Here is a 22,954-nt window from a genome sequence, read left to right as displayed (position 1 = left end):
TGCAAGTGGTGAGATTTCACCACCACTCTTAATTGGCTGTGAGTCCAAAAACTTGTTTACCAGAAATATTTGCTGTGGCAAGAACTGCCGAGGGGCACAGACTTTGCTTTTAGTGGCGAGGTACGCACATGCACATACATGCTCCCTTATCTTCTGCAGCATCATACCCTGGAGGCCCCAGCTGTTTGAAGAAGAGACAAAAGCCCCTGCCCCCCCCCCCTTGAAATCCTCTTTACTGAGTCAGCATGCGGGCCCACCCCACAACACTACAATGCATATGAAAACGAATTTGGCTGCATATTCTGTCACCAGTTTATAGGCAACAAGTATCCCCTTCTTCCAAAGCACCCTGGGAGTTGTAGTTCTGTGGACGGTTTGCTAGAAATACCTACCAGAGGGTTTAAAAAAAAAAAAACCTAGAATTCTCAAGGGTCATACTAATAGGTTTGTGGTAAACTATTACATTAAGCTGATCATTTCTTATAAACAAGAGCTATAGTTAGTTCCATGAAAATGCATTTTATTTGATACAAATTGCTTACTACAAAGCAGGGGGTTGTTTTTTTTTCTTTTCCCAAAGCCATTTAAAGAAGAGTTTTTGCACCCAGTGGACAAGCTACTCCACAGCACACATTTTGTCTCGAGAAGACCTAGAGCTTTTTAAATGGTCAACCTGGCCCTTCAGGGAGAGTCATCTTATGGTTGTCCTTTTGCTTGTAGAAGTTGTTATGATTTTCAGGCCGGAAGAGCAACCACCGCCTCCTCCTCCTCCTGTGCCTCCTCCAGAACCATATCCCACAATGCCCCGGCCACTTCCAGAACTGGAACCGCCTCCTCCGACTACTCCTCCGTAGCCTGGGCCACCTCCACCTGTGGGATGGTTGTTGCTGACTACAGCTGGAAAGAACAGGCAAAGAAAGCCACCAAAAAAATGATTACTCTTATTTGAGAGAAAAACCCACACAAAGGAGGGTCCTCCAACATCCCCCTCGAGTTATTCCTGGGAGTCCTCTGTCCCCCACGAAGAACATCTTTGGCTGCACCAAGAGGGGGAAGGCAAGGAACACTCTCTTAATTGGTGGAAATCTGTTTTACCAATATTTATTTAGAGCAGGCTTTCTCAGTCAGGGTTTTGTGAAATCCTGGGGTTTCTTGATAGCCCTGAAAGAGTTTCTGAATGGGTGGGAGTTGATATTTATATATATACATATATAATTTGGCAAACATGTATTGGGTGATATGACCATGTATGGTCATGTTGACCTGCCCTCCCCAAATGGCCAATGATGGACCTGATGGGGATGGGAAGAGGAGGGGCCCTGAGTGGAGGAAGGGCCCTGAGTGTACGCAGGAGGGGCCCTGAGTGTACGCAGCTATGCTTCCTAGCCATATTCTACACCAGGGGTAGTCAACCTGTGGTCCTCCAGATGTTCATGGACTACCATTCCCATGAGCCCCTGCCAGCGTTTGCTGGCAGGGGGCTCATGGGAATTGTAGTCCACGAACATCTGGAGGACCACAGGTTGACTACCCCTGTTCTACACGATTACACCTGAAGAATGTTTCAGGGGTATTTCAAGGGTTAAAAAGTTGAGAATGGCTGCTGTATACAATAGCCCTGGGAGTACTATTTTCCCCACTGGGCCACATGAGGGATTCAACCCACTTCTTGTTTAGAATAGGGCCAAAGTCTTGTTTCCTGATGATATCATTGCAGATCTGGGGAGGGCCCAGACCTGGTACAACTCAGCCCCTCAGTTAGTCCATGGCAAGGGAACACAGATAAATCCACATTTACTTTTTGACTCAGGCCTAAGGCATCCCGAAGGGGCGAAATGAAGCCGTCCTGGCCTGGCTTTTCCCCACCCTTTTTCAAAATAATGAACATGCCCCAGGCGGCTCTGCAGTGCGGTGTAGAATGACAGAGCTGCTTGAGGCATTTCTTTTTATTTTTAACAATGTGGTATTGCATGGTTACGCAATCACACATTCTTACTTTTTTTTAAAGGTTCACACTGCCCTGCAGCGTGGCGGAATCTCACCGCCTCAGCTGCCTCGTGTGGGAGTGCAAATCTGGGGCGGATGGGATGCAGGGGGCCAAATGTTCTCCCATGTGGTACCAGAAAGAGCCAGGGTGACCTGCCCTGTGCCAGAAGCCAGGCGGCAGCGCAGCAGGACACCTCCCATGTGGTAACAGTCTGAGACTCCATGAGCTATGATGAAGTACATGTAGGTTTTCCAAATGCAACAAATAACACCCCTGTGGGGCTGTTTTGGATCAATAGAAAAGGGGAAAGCATGTCCCCTTTTCCTACAGACTTTTGTCCTCATCCAAGTCAGGACCCCATTTACCCAGAAACTGAGTTCTATGCATGGCACTTGTGCAGCACATCAGAGTAAAAGTCCTATGAGCCAATTAGGAAAAACATTTTGAGTACAGGTTCTGAAAAATGGCACATGACTGTGGTTTGAAACCAAAGCTCACAGTGTGGTATATGCCAAAGACCAGATGGCCCAAGCTAGCCTCGTCTTGTTGAATCTCAGAAGCTAAACAGGGTCAGCCCTTGATGAAAGACCACCAAGGAAGTCCAGGGTGACTCCACCCAGGAATGACCAAACTGTGGCTCTCCAGAGTCCTATGAGGGGCTTATGGAAATTGTAGTCCATGGACTTCTGGAGAATCACAGTTTGGCCCTACCTGCCATAGAGGCAGGTCATGGCATACCACCTCTATTAATCTCTTGCCTTGACAATTGACAGCACTTTACACTTTACACATACAAGAAGCAACAGTGTGAAGAAGCAGGCATTGGTGTGCATGTGAAGAACTGTACGCCCATCAGATCAACATAAGAATGAATGAATGAATGAATGAATGAATGAATGAATAAATAAATAAATAAATAAATAAATAAATAAATAAATAAATAAATAAATAAATAAATAAATAAATTTGGTCGCATTGAACAAAAAGCAGTTGGATAAGGGCCACGCAAACTTTGGCAGCCATTATAGAATCGTGGTTCTAGTATTTTCTGGATATTTGACCTTGATCTAAATCATGGGTCCAGAAGATGGAGAGAGTCACAAAGTATAGCCTCCGTTGTGCACATCTTAACCATATGCTTTGGCACGCATTAGAGGTACTGGATGCAAAGGCCAGGCCCAGTGTATTAATCTCAAGGATTTGGGGGAGAAGAGAGGGGAGGGAGGCAGATTCCAACGGCCTCTTGGATGGTGACCACCAAAGGGCACCTGAGTGTCCGTACCTCCCCTGCAGCTACAGCGCTGCCAAAACAGAGAATCAAGAACATGTCTGGGTGTGTTTAAAGCACGTTAAGCCTTGACATGCCAAGCATAAAATGCCAGTTTAGATGCGGTGGCATGAGTGTCTACTTGCATCTTGGTAACCTAGCAGCCCAGAATCAAGATTCTTTTTATCATGATTGATACCCCACAGTCCCTTTTCTATGCATGGACTTCAGGAAGATGCCATTAGTGCACACCCCCAAATACCAGAACCAAATTCTTCCGTGACTTACATATATTTACAGCACTGGTGCATTCTCCAGACATCCTGTTGGGCAAAAGAGCAAAGTGAGCAAAACAACGTATCTCCTTTGGCTACCTTAAAATTAGGCAAACTATCCTAAGCAGGCGTTAGTGGGCATCTAGAAGGATGCAACTCATTTTAGGATAGCACGGTTAATTGCTAAGTGCACAGTCAGTTGTTCATTGCACTGTTGTGTTGTCTGTACATGCTCAGTAGGGCCCCTGAACATATTTATGATATCTCAAGGTGTCGTTACAGCAAGATCTTACAAGACTCAGCAAGTGAAGAGAAGTAACCAAGAGAAGATGTTGCGTCGGGATTAAGAGTGTGAGCTCTGAGCCGGGAAGTGTCAAACTCACCTGAGCAGCCTTAGGCGAGGGCCTGCTCTCTCAGGTGTTATAATGGGGGGAAGTTAATCATTCAGGGCTCCTGAACAGAATTGTTGTTGGAGTACGGAGTAACCTATCCCTTGATATGTGCTAGTGAAATAGTTATCGTTAATTTATGGAAGTACTAATACATGGAAAGGACAAAATACTAGATTCCAGATTCTAGTCTTGAGTTCTTTCCACTGATGGCGGTATATTTCTGAGGATTTTCCCTCTAGCATACACTCTCGATGACTCATTGTGAAAATCAGCCATTTTCTCCAGGGAAATTGTCCTCTATATCAGGGGTAGTCAACCTGTGGCCCTCCAGATGTCCATGGACTACAATTCCCATGAGCCCTTGCCAGTATTTGCTGGCAGGGGCTCATGGAAATTGTAGTCTATGGACATCTGGAGGACCACAGGTTGACTACCCCTGCTCTATAGCCTAAAGATCAGTGGTAAGTCTGGGAGATCTCCAGCCACCAGCTGAAGTTTGGGAACCCCAACAGTCAACAGTACGAGAGTGGAGGGAGGACTCTGATTGCATAATGCAGTTTGTCTGGATTTCATAATCATCCCTGAACCATTTGCTCCATCATCTTACCCACCTGAATTCCTCCCCTTCCAGGAGTGTCCTGTAGGTGGCAATCTCAATGTCCAGGGCTATTTTAACATTCAGGAGTTCCTGGTAATCACGCAGGAGTCGAGCCAGTTCTTCCTTGGATTTCTGGGTGGCATTCTCCAGATCCATCAGTTTTCCCTTTGCATCCTTGATGGCGGTCTCTCCACGGTCTTCAGTCTCAGCAACGGCTGACTGAAGATGAACACACTGTGGGGAAAGTGCAAAGAACAGTAATCAGCGTATATGGATTATATACTGTAAGACAGTGAAGGCTACAGATGGACTGCTTCATCAAGAGAGAGGAAGGACTCATTTTTCATGACTTTAACTATTAGGCTAGCCTTATCTTGTCTTATCTTAGAAGGTAAACAGGGCAACCACTGCTTGGTGTAGTGGTTAGGAGTGCGGACTTCTAATCTGGTGAGCTATGTTTGATTCCCTGCTCCCCCACATACAGCCAGCTGGGTGACCTTGGGCTCACCACAGCACTGATAAAGCTGTTCTGACCGGGCAGTGATATCAGGGCTCTCTCCGCCTCACCTATCTCACAGGGTGTTTGTTTGCTAATTTTTCTCCTATGCTGCTTAAATTATTCTGCAGCCAGTATATGGAATCCCAAAGGCAGAGACTGCCACATTATTTGGTTGAGAAAGCCTGACTTAGGCAGTGAAAAAATTACCTGTTTCTTTACATTTTCAGTTTCTCCTCTCAGTCTGTGGATGAGCCTGTTCAGCTCAGAAATCTCCACCTTGGAATTCTTCAAGGCTTCATCATGCTCTCCAGCTGTGAGTTGCAGTTCCCGAAACTGGTACGTGCCAAGATATTAAAACAGTAGTCAATAACTGCTTAGCCTCAGGTTAAATCAGTGGGCAAATACAGCCGCTGGAAGGGTTGCCAACTTCGGCTTGGGAAAATCCTGGAGATTTAGGTGTGGAGCTTGTGGAGGATGGATGCCGGGGAAGGAAGGAACCACATTAAGGGATTCACAGAATCACAGATTCATAGAGTTGGAAGGGGCCATATAGGCCATCTAGCCCAACCCCCTGCTCAATGCAGGATCAGGATCTGATTCCATAGAGTGGATTTCAGGCAAAAGGCGGAGACAGGCAGCCTTGTCTCTTGACCATCCAATGCCCAGAGTTCTACACGACACACAGAGGGAGCCTGTGTGACAGTTGCAAACACCACACAAATGGAAATGTCTACAGTGTGCTGTTAGCCTAAGTCATGATTTGCCTTACAGACTGAATAGATTGGACCCAACAGAGCATTCAACAAACACCACTACAGATTATCAATATGACCGTTTATGCATTGGGAAATTCACTGCCCCACCCCCGTCAGGAGCACAGATCGGGGGCGGATGAGGTGCACCAGGCCAAATGCTCCCCCATGTGGATGCAGGAAGAGGTGGGGCAACCTGCCACGACTAAAACTCCAGCCTGCAGCCCGGCATGAAACCTCCAGTGCATAAATGGTCTATGAGAGCCATTTTGATCAAAGAAATATCTTATAACTGGTCTTTTTGCTACTCGACATCAGAAGTCCACTTCTCAAGGGAGCCTGATGTGAAGAACGTTTTTGCTATGGACCATTTTATAAATGGAGCATGAAGTTCCTTTGAGAAGGAATAGTGCTGCCAATATCTAGGTGAGGCCTGGAGATCTCCTGGAATTGTAACTGATCTCCAGCTGACAGAGATCAATTCCCCTGAAGTAAATGGCAGCTCTTGGACAATATCTCCTGCTGTGGTCCATTCTGCATCCAAATTCCACCTGTCCAGACTGAACATGGGCCAATATGAAGAAATAGTTAGAAGTCTGAGTTTCAGGTCCAGGCCAGGAGCACATACCTTATTCTGATACATAGCATCAACCTCAGCTCGGCTCCTACTTGCCATCTCTTCATATTGAGCTTTCACTTCTGCAATGATGCTATCCAGATCCAAGTCCCGATTGTTATCCATGGAAAGGATGATGCTGGTATCACTTATCTGTCCTTGCATATTGTCCAGCTCCTGGAAGCCACAGAGATGCATATGAACGAATGCATATAAAGTTTTTTTTTATCGTGACTGGTAGCAGCTCTCCAAGGTCTTAAAGTCATTCGTATCATCTACTAGATCAGGGGTAGTCAAACTGCGGCCCTCCAGATGTCCATAGACTACAATTCCCAGAAGCCCCTGCCAGCATTTGCTGGCAGGGGCTTCTGGGAATTGTAGTCCATGGACTTCTGGAGGGCCGCAGTTTGACTACCCCTGTACTAGATGATCCTTCTAACTGGGTAGTAGAGAAAAATGCTTTCAACTTGCAACTGACCCCAAAGAGTTTTCAAAGTAAGAGACATTCAGAGGTGGTTTGCTATTGCTTGCCCTCTGGCTGGCAAAAGAACACTACATCAGGAGGAAGAGAAAAGTCAGTGTGATCTTGAGGTAACGGCATAGTAGTTCAAGTGTCAGTGCCACATTATCACTGCTTGACCTCTTATAGGCGGGTAATTGATTAACAGCCTGCCCCAAGCCAGCCAATCACAGCATTGCATCTGCAACCTGAGCTCTTTGCAAGTGAGCTAGAGGCTTCCAGTTAACCTTTGCCTTCTGCAAAGATCTTAAAAACTAAGCTCTTTACAAGTGAGCTAATTGCTTCCAGCTAGTCATTGCCTTCTGCAAAGATCTTGAAAGCTTACTCTGGCAGCTTGTAGGACATCAGTGGTTTGACAGAGGGATTCTGATATTTTCCCCCTTCTTTTCCTAATCATTTCTTGCAAACTATTCTTTTGGCTTCTGGGGGTTGGGGTAGGTTTTGGGGGTGCTTTGGGATTTACTGTTTTTTTAGTGTTTCTTCTTTTATCTGAGGGGCAGCATTGTTTGCCTTTTCTTCTTGGGGTTGTGTTTCTTTTAAAAGTTGATTTTTACAGTTCTTTCTTTCAGTGTTTTGTTCTGGGGGGCATTGTGGCCCCCAGTTTGGTAGCTGTTGTACTTGTTGTAGTAGGTTGCCAACTTTGGGTACTATTGTTCTGCTCTGGTTTGCTGGCCTGGGGGGCACTATTTGGTTCCTCTGTCAGAGCTGTTCTCACAGAGCAGTTCTGTCAGTGCTCTCTCAGGATATCTGGCATCAAGAGAGGAAGGGAAGACAATTGTAAGCTGCTTTGAGACTCCTTTGGTTAGTGAAAAGTGGGGTACAAAAACCAGCATCTATTCATCCTCTTGACTTTTCTGTATTTGTTGGGAGGGAGGCTGGATGGGAAAGCCTTTGATGATTGAGCATGGATAAAGCACTTAGGCCACACTGTAAATTTACCAGTAGCCTGCTGCATTTCCCAACCTCGGCTTATATGTGAGTCAATAAGTTTGCCCAGATTTTTTGGTGAAATTAAGCGCCTCGGCTTATATGCGAGTATGTACGGTAAGTACAATTTGCCAGGTACCCTCAGATGTCCCTCCAAAAGTGGGGCAATCTGGTCACCTTATCATAAGTATTAACCATGACCAACTCTGATCTGACAAGAGTGGACTAGTCTGGGCCATCCAGGTCAAGGTCTTTTAACTGGAGATGCTAGTAATTGGACCTTCTGGAAGCAAAAGAGATGCTCTACCACTGAGCTGCTCTTATACCAGTAAATCACTGCTCCTCCACTTAAACAATAAATGTCTTCCACCTTTTGGAATTCAACTAAAGGCACATTTAAGGCCCAGTCTTAAAGTTTGGGTAATTGAAGGATGAGCAAATACATGCTGGTGGATGGTATCCAACTTTACCGTGCCAGTAACTTTGCAAGTGAAATACTATGCCTACAGCTACTTTTTGCTTTGAAGTGTGAGTGAGAGTTTTTAAAAGTTAAGGTGATTTTTGGAAAGAACACAGTGCACTTCCAAATGGACTTCAAGAAAAGTTTTCTCACCACATCGTAGAGGCGTCTCAGGAAGTTGTGTTCATCAGTGAGAGAAGTTACCCTGGCTTCCAGCTCCACTTTGTTTATATAGGCAGCGTCCACATCCTGAAAGAAATGCAAATGGACAATAGAGTTTTGGAAATTGTCCAATACAAGCAATAGCTTTAAATTTTCAAAAAGATCCAGCATACATTTTAATCTTTGAGAGCCACCAAATCCTTGCCCACGAGCCACACCCAGTCCATTAAGGCCTCCATCAAGATAGTTTCCACACTAGTGAGATCGTTCAGATTTCCATTTTTAAAGGGCTGGGTTTTCTGTCCATTGATACATTAAAATCCAGCTTTCCAAGCGCATATCCAAATTGCCCTCTGACTTACCGTGTGTTTTGGAAATTCCCAATTACAGCAATTTCATCAGTCAAAGCAGAATCTAATTCAGGGCTGCCCAATGGAAAAATGCATACACCCACCATTTTAAGTCATTGTGCATTCCCCTTTCCTCATCATCTCCTCACATGAGCCTTTTTTATTTAAAGGGGGGTTATCATGTTACAACGCTGTTTCTAGCAATAAAAAGCATGGCACCAGTCTTCCACATTTCACTGCAACAGCGTTGTAACTCAATAACCCACAGTTTAAAAAAAAAACACTCCCAGTATATTTTGGAGGGGAGGCAATCAAGGGTGAAGAATGGTGGAAGTAAGGGACATAACAAAATGAAAGGCGCAAGCAGGCAACATTTTGTGAAAATGTGGGAAAGGGGAAGGGAGCAAAGAATCATGGGAGGCTGCCTCCATCTGACTCTGATGTGGAAAGCATATGGTGAATTTTAGTCTGGGAAATGAGGAGAGGAAAGCCCTGCAGAAAGCCTAGAGTCGATTCACAGCATCTAAATGAAATCCAAAGTGAGACTGTGTCTCCTTATGTGGAAAAGGTCCAGGTCTACCCCTGGATTAGGCAGGGGAAATCACTAAAAATATATCACCCTTTTCTCTCAGAAACAGTGGTTTCCAGGTTGAGGAAAAGGAGCAATGTAAATAAAGTGGGCTTCCACCAATATCTTGTGCTGATGGTGCATAAGACCTAATTACGGGGCACACAGTTATTGCCTAGGGTGCCAGCCTTGGAGGGGCACCAAATAGGCCATCCACCACCAGCTCTCCCCTGCCCAGTCACAACTCTGGGGAGGTAGCATAAGCCCAAGCAGAATTCCAGCAACAGGGAGTGCTATGTATGTGGAAGTATCTGAGCTTGTACCAGGACCTGGCTCCTCAATCCGCAATTGTGATTCGCTAGATTGCTGCAAGCAGACATCCTTTCTCAGCAGACCCAAAATCTGCAGGGAAGCCTTGCTCATTCACCTTCACTGTCCCCAACCCAAGTCCCCATAACGGAGAGGGAAAGCACTGAATCAGTTTTCCCCTTTGCTTTCCCCAAGCTGAATTTGAAAGGGGAAACCAGAGATGCAGTGAGGGTTAACATGACTGTAATGGCCATCCATATTCAACATACATTGGTACAGAATGCTGAGACCAGAATGTTAACTTGAGTGGGTCATAGAGGCAATACCGCTTCAATCTTCTTCCATCTCCAGGGCCTCCCAGTGTGCTCCTGGGCCCAATGCAATGTGCTGGCATTTACCATTAAAATCCTATATGACTTGGGATGAACATACCTTAATGACTGCCTTCTCCCTAATGAACCTAGCTGTCCCCTTCCAGTCACCTTCAGAGGGCCAGCTTTACATGTCCCAGCTGTCTGAGGCTTCATGAGTGGCATCCCAAATAATAGCCTTCTTGGCTCCTGGTGCCAAAGCTCTTTTCCCAGCAAGATTCGGCTGTCCCCGTCAATCTCTACATGCCAGATCAGCCCCTCATTCTGTTGGCTGAATGTTTTTGCTCAGATTCAAACGTACTAAGCAGCTTCATGCCTGCACATTAGCTATTTCGGGAGGTTTTCCTTCATGTGGCTTCATATGGGGTTTTCTCAGCCAATCAGAGTAGCTCATCATTGTGGTACAGGGAAAAAGATCACATGGTCGCCTAAGGAAGTGCTTCCAAAATGACTGCGCTTCCTGTGAGGCAGTGCAACAATATGCAGGTCCCTTTCAATTCAGGACAATTTGCCTGCATTTCCTGGAAAAAAATATTGGGTCACTGAAATAAACCATGTCACTCAGCCCTGAGGCACGTCATTTGCTCGTCAAAGAAATTCTGGAAACATGTTTATAGCAGACTGGGGAGGGGACTACAATTCCCATGAAGCACTGCAAGTTCTTCATAAATGTATTCAGAATCATTTCGCCATATCAAAGTCACACTGCAAAGGACACAGGGAGAAAGCTCTCCAGTGTCGCTAACTGTGGAAAGTTGCTTTTGTTTGATATAAATAATGTAGTGAACAGCAGATGGGAAGTGGTAGCAGCACTGTGAATGTACAATCCTCTCTTTTCCACAGTCATGGCCGAACCATTTGAACATAGCTTTGTCAACGTTTCTGCTGTGATTATTCCAGTTTGCAAGCAGGCCACAGACCAGTCTAGGGGGTCATTTTGAGGAGATTGTGTCATCCTTAGACCCTGGACTCAAAAATTCACCCCTCCACTTTTCATTTACAGCTGCCGCAATTGGTTGGAGCCTGCATCATGACTTACTTACCTTTTTCAGCAGTACAAACTCATTCTCAGCCGTTGTACGTTTGTTAATTTCTTCTTCATACCTGTTAAGACAAAAAAGACGAGGGGGAGGGGAGTTAAAATGCACTCCATTGTGACTATTATTCCGTGCAAAGTGTCTCGTAAAACGAATGACACAGGTGGCATATTCCCAATAGCTGTTCCACCACATTTCCCTCTTGGAACCACATTAAACCCAACCTGTGCCATTTTCTAGAACTAGCAGACGAGATATGTAAGATAACACACAGTTCTGTTTTCCCTTGTTGTGTGCTTCAGGTGCAGTATGATTTTCTGACGAATAGCCTGAGGTCAGTAACTGATTGGGTGAAGGTAAGAACACTGCTCAGGTAAGAACTGTCAAAATGCTTGTGGGTGGATGGGCACATATAAGGCGGATATTTCAGCTCTAGTCCAACCCCCTGCTCAACGCAGGATCAGCCCAAAGCATCCTAAAGCATCCAAGAAAAGTGTGCATCCAACCTTTGCTTGAAGACTGCCAGTGAGGGGGAGCTCACCACCTCCTTAGGCAGCCTATTCCACTGCTGAACTACTCTGACTGTGAAAATTCTTTTCCTAACATCTAGCTTATATCGTTGTACTTGTAGTTTAAACGCATTACTGTGTGTCCTTTCCTCTGCAGCCAACAGAAACAGCATCCTGCCCTCCTCCAAATGACAACCTTTCAAATACTTAATGAGGGCTATCATGTCCCCTCTCAACCTCCTTTTCTCCAGGCTGAGAAAAGGTAAAATGGATTACATAGGCTATGTGAAAGCCATCATAACCAGGAGCTGACTCAGAAACTCACATAATGCTCAGTTCCCCGTCCCCCCACCCCTGGTAATCAGGGCCAGATTTTCCCTGCGGGATTTGTCAGCTTTCCGCAGGGCCTGTAAAATGGAGCTCTTCCACCAGGTCTATGGTTGAGGCCAGGGTCAGCGAATCACGGACATCGCTCCCCCCCAGGAGTCAGAGTGTACGCTATTCCCCCCATCCTTTCCTCTTCACCTCTTCGATAATGGGGGAGGGATGGGATTTTTAACCGTCATGTTAGTAGTTGATGTTGGCAGCAACAAAGAAGGGGAGATAGGCCCCACCAAAGGACTGAAGGGGAAGGCTGGAACAGGGCCCACAGGTGGGCTATCAGCTGGGCAGGTGGCCCATTCTGCCATAAAACTCTTGACTCTTCCATCCTCTTTTAATTGTGCAGATGGGCAGGGATTGGGGGGAGGGCTCACAAATGGAATCGCCTAGGGCCTTTCTTCATCAAAATCCAGCCTTTCTGGTTATCCATTTGTTTCTTAACTAAGTTCAGTTTGCTCTAAACAGACCTTACAGAGTGTCTCCTCTCTTATCTCCGCTACTCTCATGAACTTACACAACCTATCAAGAACGTCATTTCAAATGCCGCCATAATTTTCAGTGACTTGATCTTCTGCTAAGAATATGGATTTTTTTTTATTGGCAGCACTTGTAATATGGAACTCCCTCCCAATCTGTCAAAATGTTAGACTTCTGAAGGAGAGAAAGAGAGCCTGTTGCTACATAAACAAACACAGTATACAGAAGGTGAAAGGAGAGGAAAGTGCTCAGGCAGTAATGTGAGAAGAAAGTGAATTACAATACACAAAAGCATATTATTTTCCATTGTGAAATGCTGGAGGGTCTGAATGTACATAGTGGTGGCCAGTCCCCAGGCTGGACTTGGGGATCCCCTGGAATTATAGCTCATCTCCAGGCAACAGAGATCAGTTCCCTTGAAGAAAATGGCTGCTTTGGAGGAGGGACTCCAGCATTATAGTACACTGAGGACCTGCCCACCCCAAATCCCACCCACTCCCAGCTCCACCGCCAAAGTCTCCAGGCATGGGCCTTTAAACTTTGTTAATAATTATGCTCCAGCACTTTGCTGAAACCTGATATGGCATTACTAAAAGGGACAGAAGAGCATGGTTGATCTGGCCCTCCCCCCCTTACCTGCACTTAAAATCTTCCACTAAGTCCTGCATGTTCTTCAGCTCAGAACTCAGCCTTCCCTTTTCACTGTGTAGTGAGTCCAGGTGCTTCTGGATGTTGTTGATGTAGACCTCAAAGAAAGGTTCAGTGCTGTTCTTCATTTGGGAGATAGGGTGCTGTTGCAAGAGGTTCCATTTGGTCTCCAGGACTTTATTCTGCTGCTCGAGGAATCGAACCTGAGGAACCATTTTTTAAAAAAAATTAGTCAGCCAACTTTTATGATGAGTTCTTTGCAAGCATCCTTCAGAGACCAGACTATCAACAACACAAAAGCTGGACCCTAGATAAGGAGGCCATGTTATCATTCAAAGCCATTCCGGAAAAGCTTGGAAGCCAACCGCAACATAATTTGACACACTTTTCCTTTCATTGTCTGAAAATTTCAGCGTTTGTCTTAAAAATTTCATTTTGTGGAGCAAGTCCCCTTTGAAAAACAAAATCTTATTGATAAAAGGTAATTGTGTCTAAGTTCTCTACCACGTATTTAATTTACTTATTCATTCGGAGCCTGTGTCCTCAGTAAGGGACCTAAAGTGGCTTATGTCATTCTTCTGTCTTCAGTTTGGTCCTCATAGCAACCCTCTGAAGTAGTTTGGGCTGGCAACAGCCTGTCATAATAATTAAATTCCTAACCAAAATGATGTAGTCACTTAACTACTTTTAGCTGCATCTCCTAATAAGGGAAAACAGGAAAGGCATGGAAAAGAAAATAAGAAAAGGGTGGGTGGGGGATATATATATTATACTAATACAGTTGAGTCCAGGGTAGATGATCCAGTAAACTTGCATCTCCATCATAGCAAGTTCAGTTCGTGAACCAAGAATGTGGCTAGATTGGCTACATACCCCTAACTATGTTTAGCACGTGGGGCTAATTTCACTTGTGACCATTTTTGTACTCCTTCTAGATCAGCCTTGATATCTGGATTGACTACTTTTTGTTGAAAGTGTACATTTGGTAACCCTGGTGGAACTCTGAAATAGTACAATTCTTGTCAGACTGAGTACATTAACAGAATAGTTGGGTTTTCTGAGTTTCCCCCATGGTCTATTTATTATGAGAAATGTTATAACTTTCTAGTTGTGGTTAGAAAATGGGTTTATTGGGTATATTTTACCTCTATTGTTTTATAATGAAGTGCCATAATAATAGATTTAAAGTGTAAAAACTGGGAGCTTTTGTTTGTTTATTTATTTAATTCATTTATTTTATGTACTGCCCCCACTGTGACACTTTAAGCCAGCCTTTCTTAACTTTTTTTTACTATTGAGAAACCCTTGAAATATCCTTCAGGCTTTGAGAAACCCCAGAAGTCGTGCAGTTGTGCAGAATATGGTTAGGAAGCATAGGTGTGTACATAGCCACTTGGGGCCCTTCCCCTTCCCACCCCCTCCAGGTCCATCATTGGCCTTTTGGGGAGAGAAGAGGAGTTGACATGACTATGTATGGTCATATCACCCAATAAATGTTTAACAAATTTTAAAAATATATACAAAATTAATTAACTGCCACCCATTCGGGAAACGCTTCCAGGGCTGTCAAGAAACACCAGGGTTTCATGAAACCCTGGTTGAGAAAGTCTGCTGTAAGTGGCATATGAATCATGCCTGATGTATCTGGGCATGATGATCTAGCCAAATTTGTTTGTCTGAGCAACCTTCTGCAGAATACTCCAATCTAACCCCACTGAAACTGAGTATGTACACAGTGTCATTGATTTCAATGAAATATAAAAGTGTTTAACTTTGGTGGGAGCAAGCCTGCATCACAAGCAAATGAACAATGAAAACATTAACTTTGTGAAGAAAAAGTCAGGAGAGAAAAATACCTCCTGAGTCAACCAACTGTACAATGTGCCCTTGATTGACTTGCAGGGGTGAGACTTCTCCAAAATGGTGCTGATGAACATGGAATGCACACACAACCATGCAATTCCATATGCAACCAATTTGATGTCCATAACTGAGTTCAGTGATGTTTACTCCCTAATTTGGGAATGGAATCTGGGAGGACAGGGACCTCAGTTGGCCAAATGCCACAGAGTCAACCCTCTAAACTTAAAGCATCCATTTTCTCCAGGGAAACTGATCTCTGTAGTCCTGAGAGGAGTTTTAATTCCAGTGGATCCTCAAATCCCACTTGGAAGCTGGCATCCTTAGGTTTGGGGCATAACTAGGGATGTCAAGAATAAGGTAGGTTATTCAATAGAGGTAAAGGTAAAGGTATCCCCTGTGCAAGCACCGAGTCATGTCTGACCTCTAGCGTTTTCATGGCAGACCCTCTAGCGTTTTCATGGCAGACTCAATACAGGGTGGTTTGCCAGTGTCTTCCCCAGTCATTACCGTTTACCCCCAGCAAGCTGGGTACTCATTTTACCGACCTCGGAAGGATGGAAGGCTGAGTCAACCTTGAGTTGGCTGCTGGGATTGAACTCCCAGCCTCATGGGCAGAGCTTTCAGACTACATGTCTGCTGCCTTACCACTCCGCGCCACAAGAGGCGCTTCAATTATAGGTAGGACAACTTAAAAAGCATCCTAGAGCATTGAATGATGGAAGGTAGCAAAATACTGTCTCCAAGATCTACTGGGCCATGAGGGGACTTGATCTTTGCAATGTAGTAACAGAAAACAACAGTAACGGCAATTAGACATCTCACCTTGTCGATAAAGGAGGCAAACTTGTCATTGAGGTTCTTGATTTGCTCCCTTTCTGTTTTCCGCACTTTCCGGATCTCAGGATCAATTTCCACATTAAACGGTGCCAGGAGGCTGTGGTTAACAGTCACTGCATGGATTCCACCCGGTGGACCACAAAGAAAGCTGGGACTATTTCTTCCGTTGCCAAAATTGCCATTGATAAACCCACCGCCAGCAAAACCACTATAGCAAAACCCACTACTGCCGCCAAATCCTCCTCCATGTCGGGTGCTTCCTGGAAACACACTCTGGGAAATACTTTTCGTCCCTCCGAAATTGTAAAGGCTTCTGCTGCCAAAGCCACAGGTTCCGCTTGCTCCTCCCACGCCCCTACGGCTCGGAAGGAATGTTGTGCTCCTAGACCCTCCGAAAGCTATAGCCGAAATGGCGCTGAATCTCCTTCCTCCTCCCAAAGGCTTGGCATTGACCTGCCGGCTCATGGTAGCATGAAGAGTGAAGCCAAAGGACAGGTGAGCAGCACAAGGTCTCTCCTGAAGAGTCTTTCAGGATCTGGTTGTCCTTTATATAATTTTCAGTTGGACAAGTGAAACGACAGAAATCTGAACTATTTGCAGGCTTGGTTGGCCAGACGTCAGCCCAACCTTCTCTGGAGCCCACTAAATAATGTGCTCACACCTAGCTCACTCAGACGAAATGCGAAAAAATGACATTCATTGGGATTCCCAAATGTTCATTGTTAGCACCTGGCAAGCATTTCGACTCCAAGAATCTACCTCTGTATAATTAACAGATGAGTCTCTGCCTCTTGACGGCCCTCATTTATCCTATTTGTCAATCATGGCTGACGCAGGAATTCAAATGTCAACCATCACGTTTTGAGAAACTTTGCTTCTTTTCTTCTTTTCTTGGCTTATTTTTATTATTTTGTGCTGTTGTGTAAACCTCTTGCTGGTAATTTATGGGAGCGGTTGACAGTTGGCGCAGGTTGACTCCTCCTTTCTAGAATGTCAATTTCTAGGCAAAGAAGTTTACTGTATCTTGCTCTCTGATAATAGGTCTTGCAGGCTACCAAAAATGGGCCTCTAAAAGTTGGCCCATCTTCTAAAAATTGTGTACTTACCTGGCAGATAAGGTGGAGGCTGGGACCTTCCTTTGTCAAAATTGCCATTGATGCCACATCACCAGCAAGCTAAAGAGGCCTGCCCCCAGGTGGGACCTGGGGATCCCCCAGAATTACAGATTATCTCCAGACTATGGAGAGCAGCTCACATGAATAAAATGGCTGTTTTGGAGGGTGGACTATGTGGCAATATACCCCACTGAGGTTCTTCACCTTCCCAGGTACCACCTCTAAATCTCCAGGAGTTTTCCATCCTTGATTGGGCAACTCTACCCTTCCACTGGGGGGGGGGGCAGGAAGGACCTGGCAACCCTACAGCAAGCCCATCAAAGCAAAATCAACCACTTACATTTCCATGTGGGTAACTCCTGGCTCCAGGCATTGGTGGAGGAAACTGAGCAAAATGTTTCTAGGGTTCCCTCCCTGTCCACTACCAGGCACTCATGCCCTTCTTCCCTTTCACCCACTTGCATGTCCTTCCTGTTGTGTATTGGGTCATCAGAAATTGAGAGCTTGGGTCCTAAGACTAGCACCAGCTAGTTCACAGGATCCAGCTTCTATTGGTTGTCATAATTGTCCAATCAGGGGGCTCCCTTTAGGGCCAATCACAGGCTTTGGTGGGAACTGCTGAACCGTATATAAGTCTAGGTGGCGAGCTTTTGTTTTAGTTCAGTTGAATGTGATCAATAGAGAGCTGATGTTTTCGCACATGAGCAACTCTGCACCTTATTGAACCCACTATTCAGTACTTCCCTTGTCTGCTCTCCCACTGCTTCCTGCAGCTCTTCCCTCAGTGGTGCCCTGACCTGGATAGCTTAGACAAGCCCAGTCTTGTCAAATCTTGGAAGCTAAGCAGGATCAACCCTGTCTAGTATTTGGATGGGAAACCTCCAAGGAACACTTGGGTCATGACATAGAGGCAGGCAATGGCAAACCACCTCCAAAAATCTTTTGCCTGGCTGCCAGACAATACTAGGATATCCTGGCTACATGACCCTTCATATGATAAATAATAAATAACCCTTGGTGACACCAGGAAGTGCGCGCAACACGGAACATGGGTGGTGGAGTGCTAGCAAATGAGTGGGGAGGGGGGTATTGGCAGCAATAGAAGCCTCAGCTCCTGGCAGCTGCCCCTCCACAGGGTAATATTACTTTACACAGAGAGTAATTAAGATGTGGAATGCACTGCCAGAGGATGTGGTGATGGCCACAGGAATAAGCAGCTTTAAAAGGGGACCAGATTCATGGAACATAAGTCTATCAATGGGTCCTAGCCATGGTGACTGAGGGGAACCTCCACATTCAGGGGCACTAAGCCTCTCAGAGTCAGGCCACATCTGTGGAAGGCCTCATCCTCTATGTCCTGTTGTTGGCCCTCCAGAGTAACTGGTTGGCCATTGCGTGAGACAAGACACTGGACTAGATGGACTATTGGCCTAATGCACTCGGCTCTTTTTATGGTCTTAATGTTTCTGGAGAGGGTAAGGGATGCATGGCAAACCCTAGAGACCATGTATAAACTTGATCTGAATCATAGTGATTGTGCAGTTGGACTCTTTCGCAGCAAGTGGGATGTCAGGCCAGTAAGTCCAGCCTTATTAGGGCCCAGGGGAAGGGGAGGGGTGGAAACATGGGGCAATTCCGTACAACGGGCAATGTTGCTAAATCTGAGCGCCATTGAAAAGCGCTGCAATCAATAGCGGCAGGTCTCGGTAATGCACACAGTCATTTCTATAGAAAAAAAGGCTCTCCCACTAGCGTTGTTCCCGTAATGCACAAGTTTCCGGTCCCACCAAAATTGCAACAAAGGAGGCAATATTTTTCCACGCTTCCTCCTGCTCCAGGCCGTCAATCAAACAGAACAGCCAATTAACAGTTGTGTTCGTGCTTTCCCTTAAAAACTGTTTTTTAAAAACCCGAAAACACCTGTAGCAACGCATATTTGTTCATTCCATGTATCAGAAAGTCCTTTTTCGCTGGCGTAGGAGCTGGCGCTTAATCGTTTACATGCTCTTAAAGTTTTTTTAAAAATCCCCCTTTTGTGGATTCCCTGAAAAGCGTGACAGCGAAGTGATTTCTGCGGAAGTGTTGCAGGAGAGTTGCAGATTGTGTATGATGTCGTGTGTAACATTAAAAAAATAGCGTTACATAGTGGTAAGACTTCAGCAACATTAACGCTGTGCGCAATGACCCTAGATAAACGGTGTCCTATTTTTTCCATTAAGCTCACCTCACCCACCTTAAGAGGACCAGTATGCTTGTAGATTTCCAAAAAGACTAGCACAATTTGCTTCTTACAGCCTTTGAGCTCTATTGAAACCAATGGGCTTAGAAGTGTTTAACTCTGTTTAGGATTGCACCAAAAGAGTCTTCCTGTTCAGGGTTGAAAAATATTGACAGAATATAAAGAGTGTCCCACAGGGAGCATCGAAGGAGACATATATTTAGCATAGGATAGGAACTCCTTGATGATTTTCAATTTATCTCCTCCAGTGTCCTGATTGGCTCAGCAGGAGCCTTCCTGCTTGTTTGAGCACACTTCCTCCCTGCTTGCCTCCAGAACAGCAGCTGAGCAGAAGAGTGAGTGCAGCTAGATAGTTTGGTCTTTCTCTATCCCTATACATAAATAAAACTATTCATAAATAAAACTATTTTATTCTTTAAGCAGCCTGGTGCTTTGCCCTCTCTGCATCTTCAAACTCTGCCAAGATGAGATCATTGACACAGTGAAGGCTGTCCTGTCTGTTACAAGAGTTTTTCTGGAGCTGCCTCTCCCTTTCGTCACAGGCCCTTGAGCCAGAAGTACAGGTCTGCGTTGTTCTCTAATATATATATAGCTCTTAGGTGGGTTATTGTATTTGTCTGCTGGCTAAACACCCTAGAGTGTCCATAAATCCACTAAATGAGCTGACAGCGCCTTTCATGTAGCTAAGCAGGGCCAGCCCAAGGGTTTTTAGGGCTCCTCGTGAACTATGACTTCAGCACCCCACCCCAGTTCATTGGAGAGGAAAGTGAGAAGGCCACCAAGGCATCATTCTCTGGATGCTGCAGAACGTGTATCGTTTCCTTACCATTGCCGCATCTTTTCTCAGTCCTTCCATAATGAAGCATTCAAAATCCTCAATGAACTTAGGCCAGTTCCGTGCCTGGGTGAACTGATAGTTGTAGAAGAGGGCAAGCAAGGTCCCTGGGGGAGCCTGTTTCTGAACACCCCCTTGTCTTCCCCCTGCTAGTTCTGCTGCCCACTAGTTTAGGGAACAGGTTTCATTTGGCGTTTCTGTTCTATGGTGCAAGGGGAAGAAGAGAAAAGGAAGAAGAAGAACTAGGATTTTGTAGCAGCTTGCAGTCGCCTTCTCTTCCTCTCCCCACAACAGACACCCTGGGAGGTAAGTGGGGCTGAGACCGTTCTGAGAGAACTGGGACTGGCCCAAAGTCATCCAGCAAGATGCATGTGGAGGAGCGGGGAATCAAACCGGTTCTCCAGATTAGAGGCCACCTCTCTTAACCACTACTACACCCATCTGGCCCTTGTGTATCCGTGATGCATCTCTTTGTGTTGTTGTGCTCCTTTTTGCTTTTGAGCAGTTGAAGACCCTGTTTGGGCTTGGGGGCAGAAAGATCTTCACAGGGAGGGCACCCACCCACCCACCCATGCTGCTTGCCTTCCATGCTCCTCCTAGCCTTCCACACATGCAGCTGGCACCAGGAGGCCTTCTCTTGCAGAGCTCCACCACAACCACTAGACATATGTTATACCACGGGATGAGTGATGTCTCCAAGTTAGACAGGGCCATGCATGCCTCTTCTGCCTGCCTCCAATCCCAAGAGCCTCCCCTGCACCTTTTATTCCTTCATTGTCGAATCACTGGGCAGGCTCATGCCAAAGACTCCAAATAGACTGGAGGTGGCCCTCCTCTCCTCTCCGCTCCCCCACCCCCTACTTCACTTTCTCTCTTTTATTTCTTCCCTGCCCAGTAACCAACCCTGGTGTTGGGGGAGGCAGGCCATGTGCATCTATGGTGAGCCTCTTTTGGCATTAGTGGCATAGCTCTAGTGCCCTAGGCCATATCCTATGGACACTAACAGACAAGTCAACTCCATAGCTTATGATGTGGGATTCACTGCCAGAGGATGTATTGATGGCCACAGGCACAGAGAACTTGAAACAGGATTATACAGATTCATGGATCTAGGGCTATAAGCCATAGTGACTAAAGGGATCCTCCGCATTCAGAGGCAGTAAACCTCTGGACATCAGTGCTAGGAGGCCACATCAGGGAAGTCTTCAGGCTGATTGATAGCCCTCTGGGGCAGCTGGTTGACCACTATGTGAGAAGGATGCTGGACTTGAAGGACCTTTGGTCTGATCCAGAAGGGCTCTTCTTACGTTCTTAGCTATACCATTGTTAATCTTCCTCCTTCAACTGCTCTTCTAGTGATCCAGTTGATGCACTACAAGTATTTTTTCAGAGTAGCCCTCTTTCACATAGATTCTCATACAGGATTTCTTATTTTCATACGGGACTTCTTATTCATGTGCAGTCTGAGAACTGAACGTAATGCAGGTGAAGATGATATTGACTATCCTAGAAAATCAACCCAACTTTTAAAAAAAATCATAGGAGCACTCTTCTTTTGCATAAGCTAGCCTTTTGTTAATAGCTGCCATTTAATAGCAGATCAAGACAATGGCTGTTTTCACATTCTCAAAGTAGACTTGATGAAAGCCCTGATGCATTCCTGAGAACTAACACAAAAAGAATCATGACCTCTTACTTTTTCCAATGAGTGCATTGCAGTTTCCTTTATACGCTTTCTGTCCAAGACATACAACAAAGCTATGCTATTCAATGTATCTTCAGTTTATTTAGAATGCAACTCGAACAATTAAGGAGGATGAAACACCTTCCCTGTAAAGAACGATTCAAGAGGAATCACAACTCCAGATTGCCACCTGGTGAGCCTAGTTTGGTTGCTGTGGCTGAGACAGGGAAATGACAGCAGCTGCTGATCCTCAGGCCACTGGGCATGCGTGAGACTGCAGGCTGTTGAATAGCATCTTGGCATATGTGTGGATATATTTCTTCATGCAACTACTTCTGTATTTGCTAGTGGAGACTCTCCTGCCGAAGTGCTGGACCTTTTGCTGCTGCTGGAACCAGAGCTTGAACTGGGAGAAGAACTGGATTTGCTTCCTCTGCTGCTGGTTCCATAACTCTCTGTTGTTCCTCCTCTGGCAGGAACTCTTCCTCTGCAACTTGCTGTTTTCCTGTCAAAACTGCTGCCTCCGGAACTTGTGATCCTCTTGTTCCACACAGCTACAAATCAGGAAAGCATGGGGGACTAGTGACCCTAAATGTGATGACAGCCCACATTCCAGGCATACCCTCAAGGCTGCCAGGGTGCCGCAGACAATTATCTGAGAGTCAGGGCCCATACAAGGTGCAAGTAGATCATCAAACAAAATGTGAATCAAATGCATGAACCATAACCCTATAACGAGGTTGATGACTCAGGATGTCCCTTCCAACTTTATTATTCTATGATTCTTTGATTCTAATGGTCTACAGGTGCATCAAAATATCTAATCATGAACTTGGCTCCACTGGTGGATACAAAAAGCAATCAAGTAGCTTGTTCAGAAAAGATACAGAAATCACAAAGAATCCTGAACAGGGGATGAATAGAGAACAATAAAAGTAAAGCATTCAACTGATGGGTTTTTTGCTGGGGGGGGGGTCCCCTTATTTCTAAATTATTTTTAGTGTTCAACAAAGTGCCATCCAGTAACAACCGCTTTCAAAGTGTTTTCCTCAGTAGCAAAGACCTCACAAAAATTCTAAAAGACCCTGGAGTACATTAGAAAACAGTAAATACCAATTTTCTCAAAAGTGGTGTCATAGAAGACACCTACAAACCATGTGCAAGCAAAGGTTTGTAGGTGTCTTCTATGAAACCACTTTTGAGATAATTGGTGTTTACGGTTGCAGTGGCATGAGGAGGAGATGGAGATGGCTCTGGAGGGGTGGGAAGGGGAGGA

The 22,954-nt window shown here is 45.4% G+C and overlaps 1 protein-coding gene across 1 annotated transcript; it reads right to left on the bottom strand.

The window, feature by feature from the left end:
* Positions 1–503: 503 nt before the first annotated feature.
* LOC143833271 (keratin, type II cytoskeletal 4-like) lies at positions 504–16,467 on the bottom strand. Its single transcript, XM_077328882.1, has 9 exons — positions 15,791–16,467; positions 13,094–13,308; positions 11,097–11,157; positions 8,447–8,542; positions 6,399–6,563; positions 5,226–5,351; positions 4,533–4,753; positions 3,543–3,577; positions 504–897 (listed from the first exon to the last, which is right to left on the bottom strand). The coding sequence occupies exons 1-9, from the start codon at positions 16,268–16,270 to the stop codon at positions 692–694; spliced, it is 1,605 nt and encodes a 534-aa protein (XP_077184997.1). The 5' UTR covers positions 16,271–16,467; the 3' UTR covers positions 504–691.
* Positions 16,468–22,954: the final 6,487 nt, after the last annotated feature.

This window comes from Paroedura picta, chromosome 3, assembly GCF_049243985.1.
Source record: "Paroedura picta isolate Pp20150507F chromosome 3, Ppicta_v3.0, whole genome shotgun sequence".
NCBI lineage: Eukaryota > Metazoa > Chordata > Lepidosauria > Squamata > Gekkonidae > Paroedura > Paroedura picta.
Note: the sequence above shows the minus strand (reverse complement) of the source record. Positions and strands in the feature narration are given on the sequence as shown.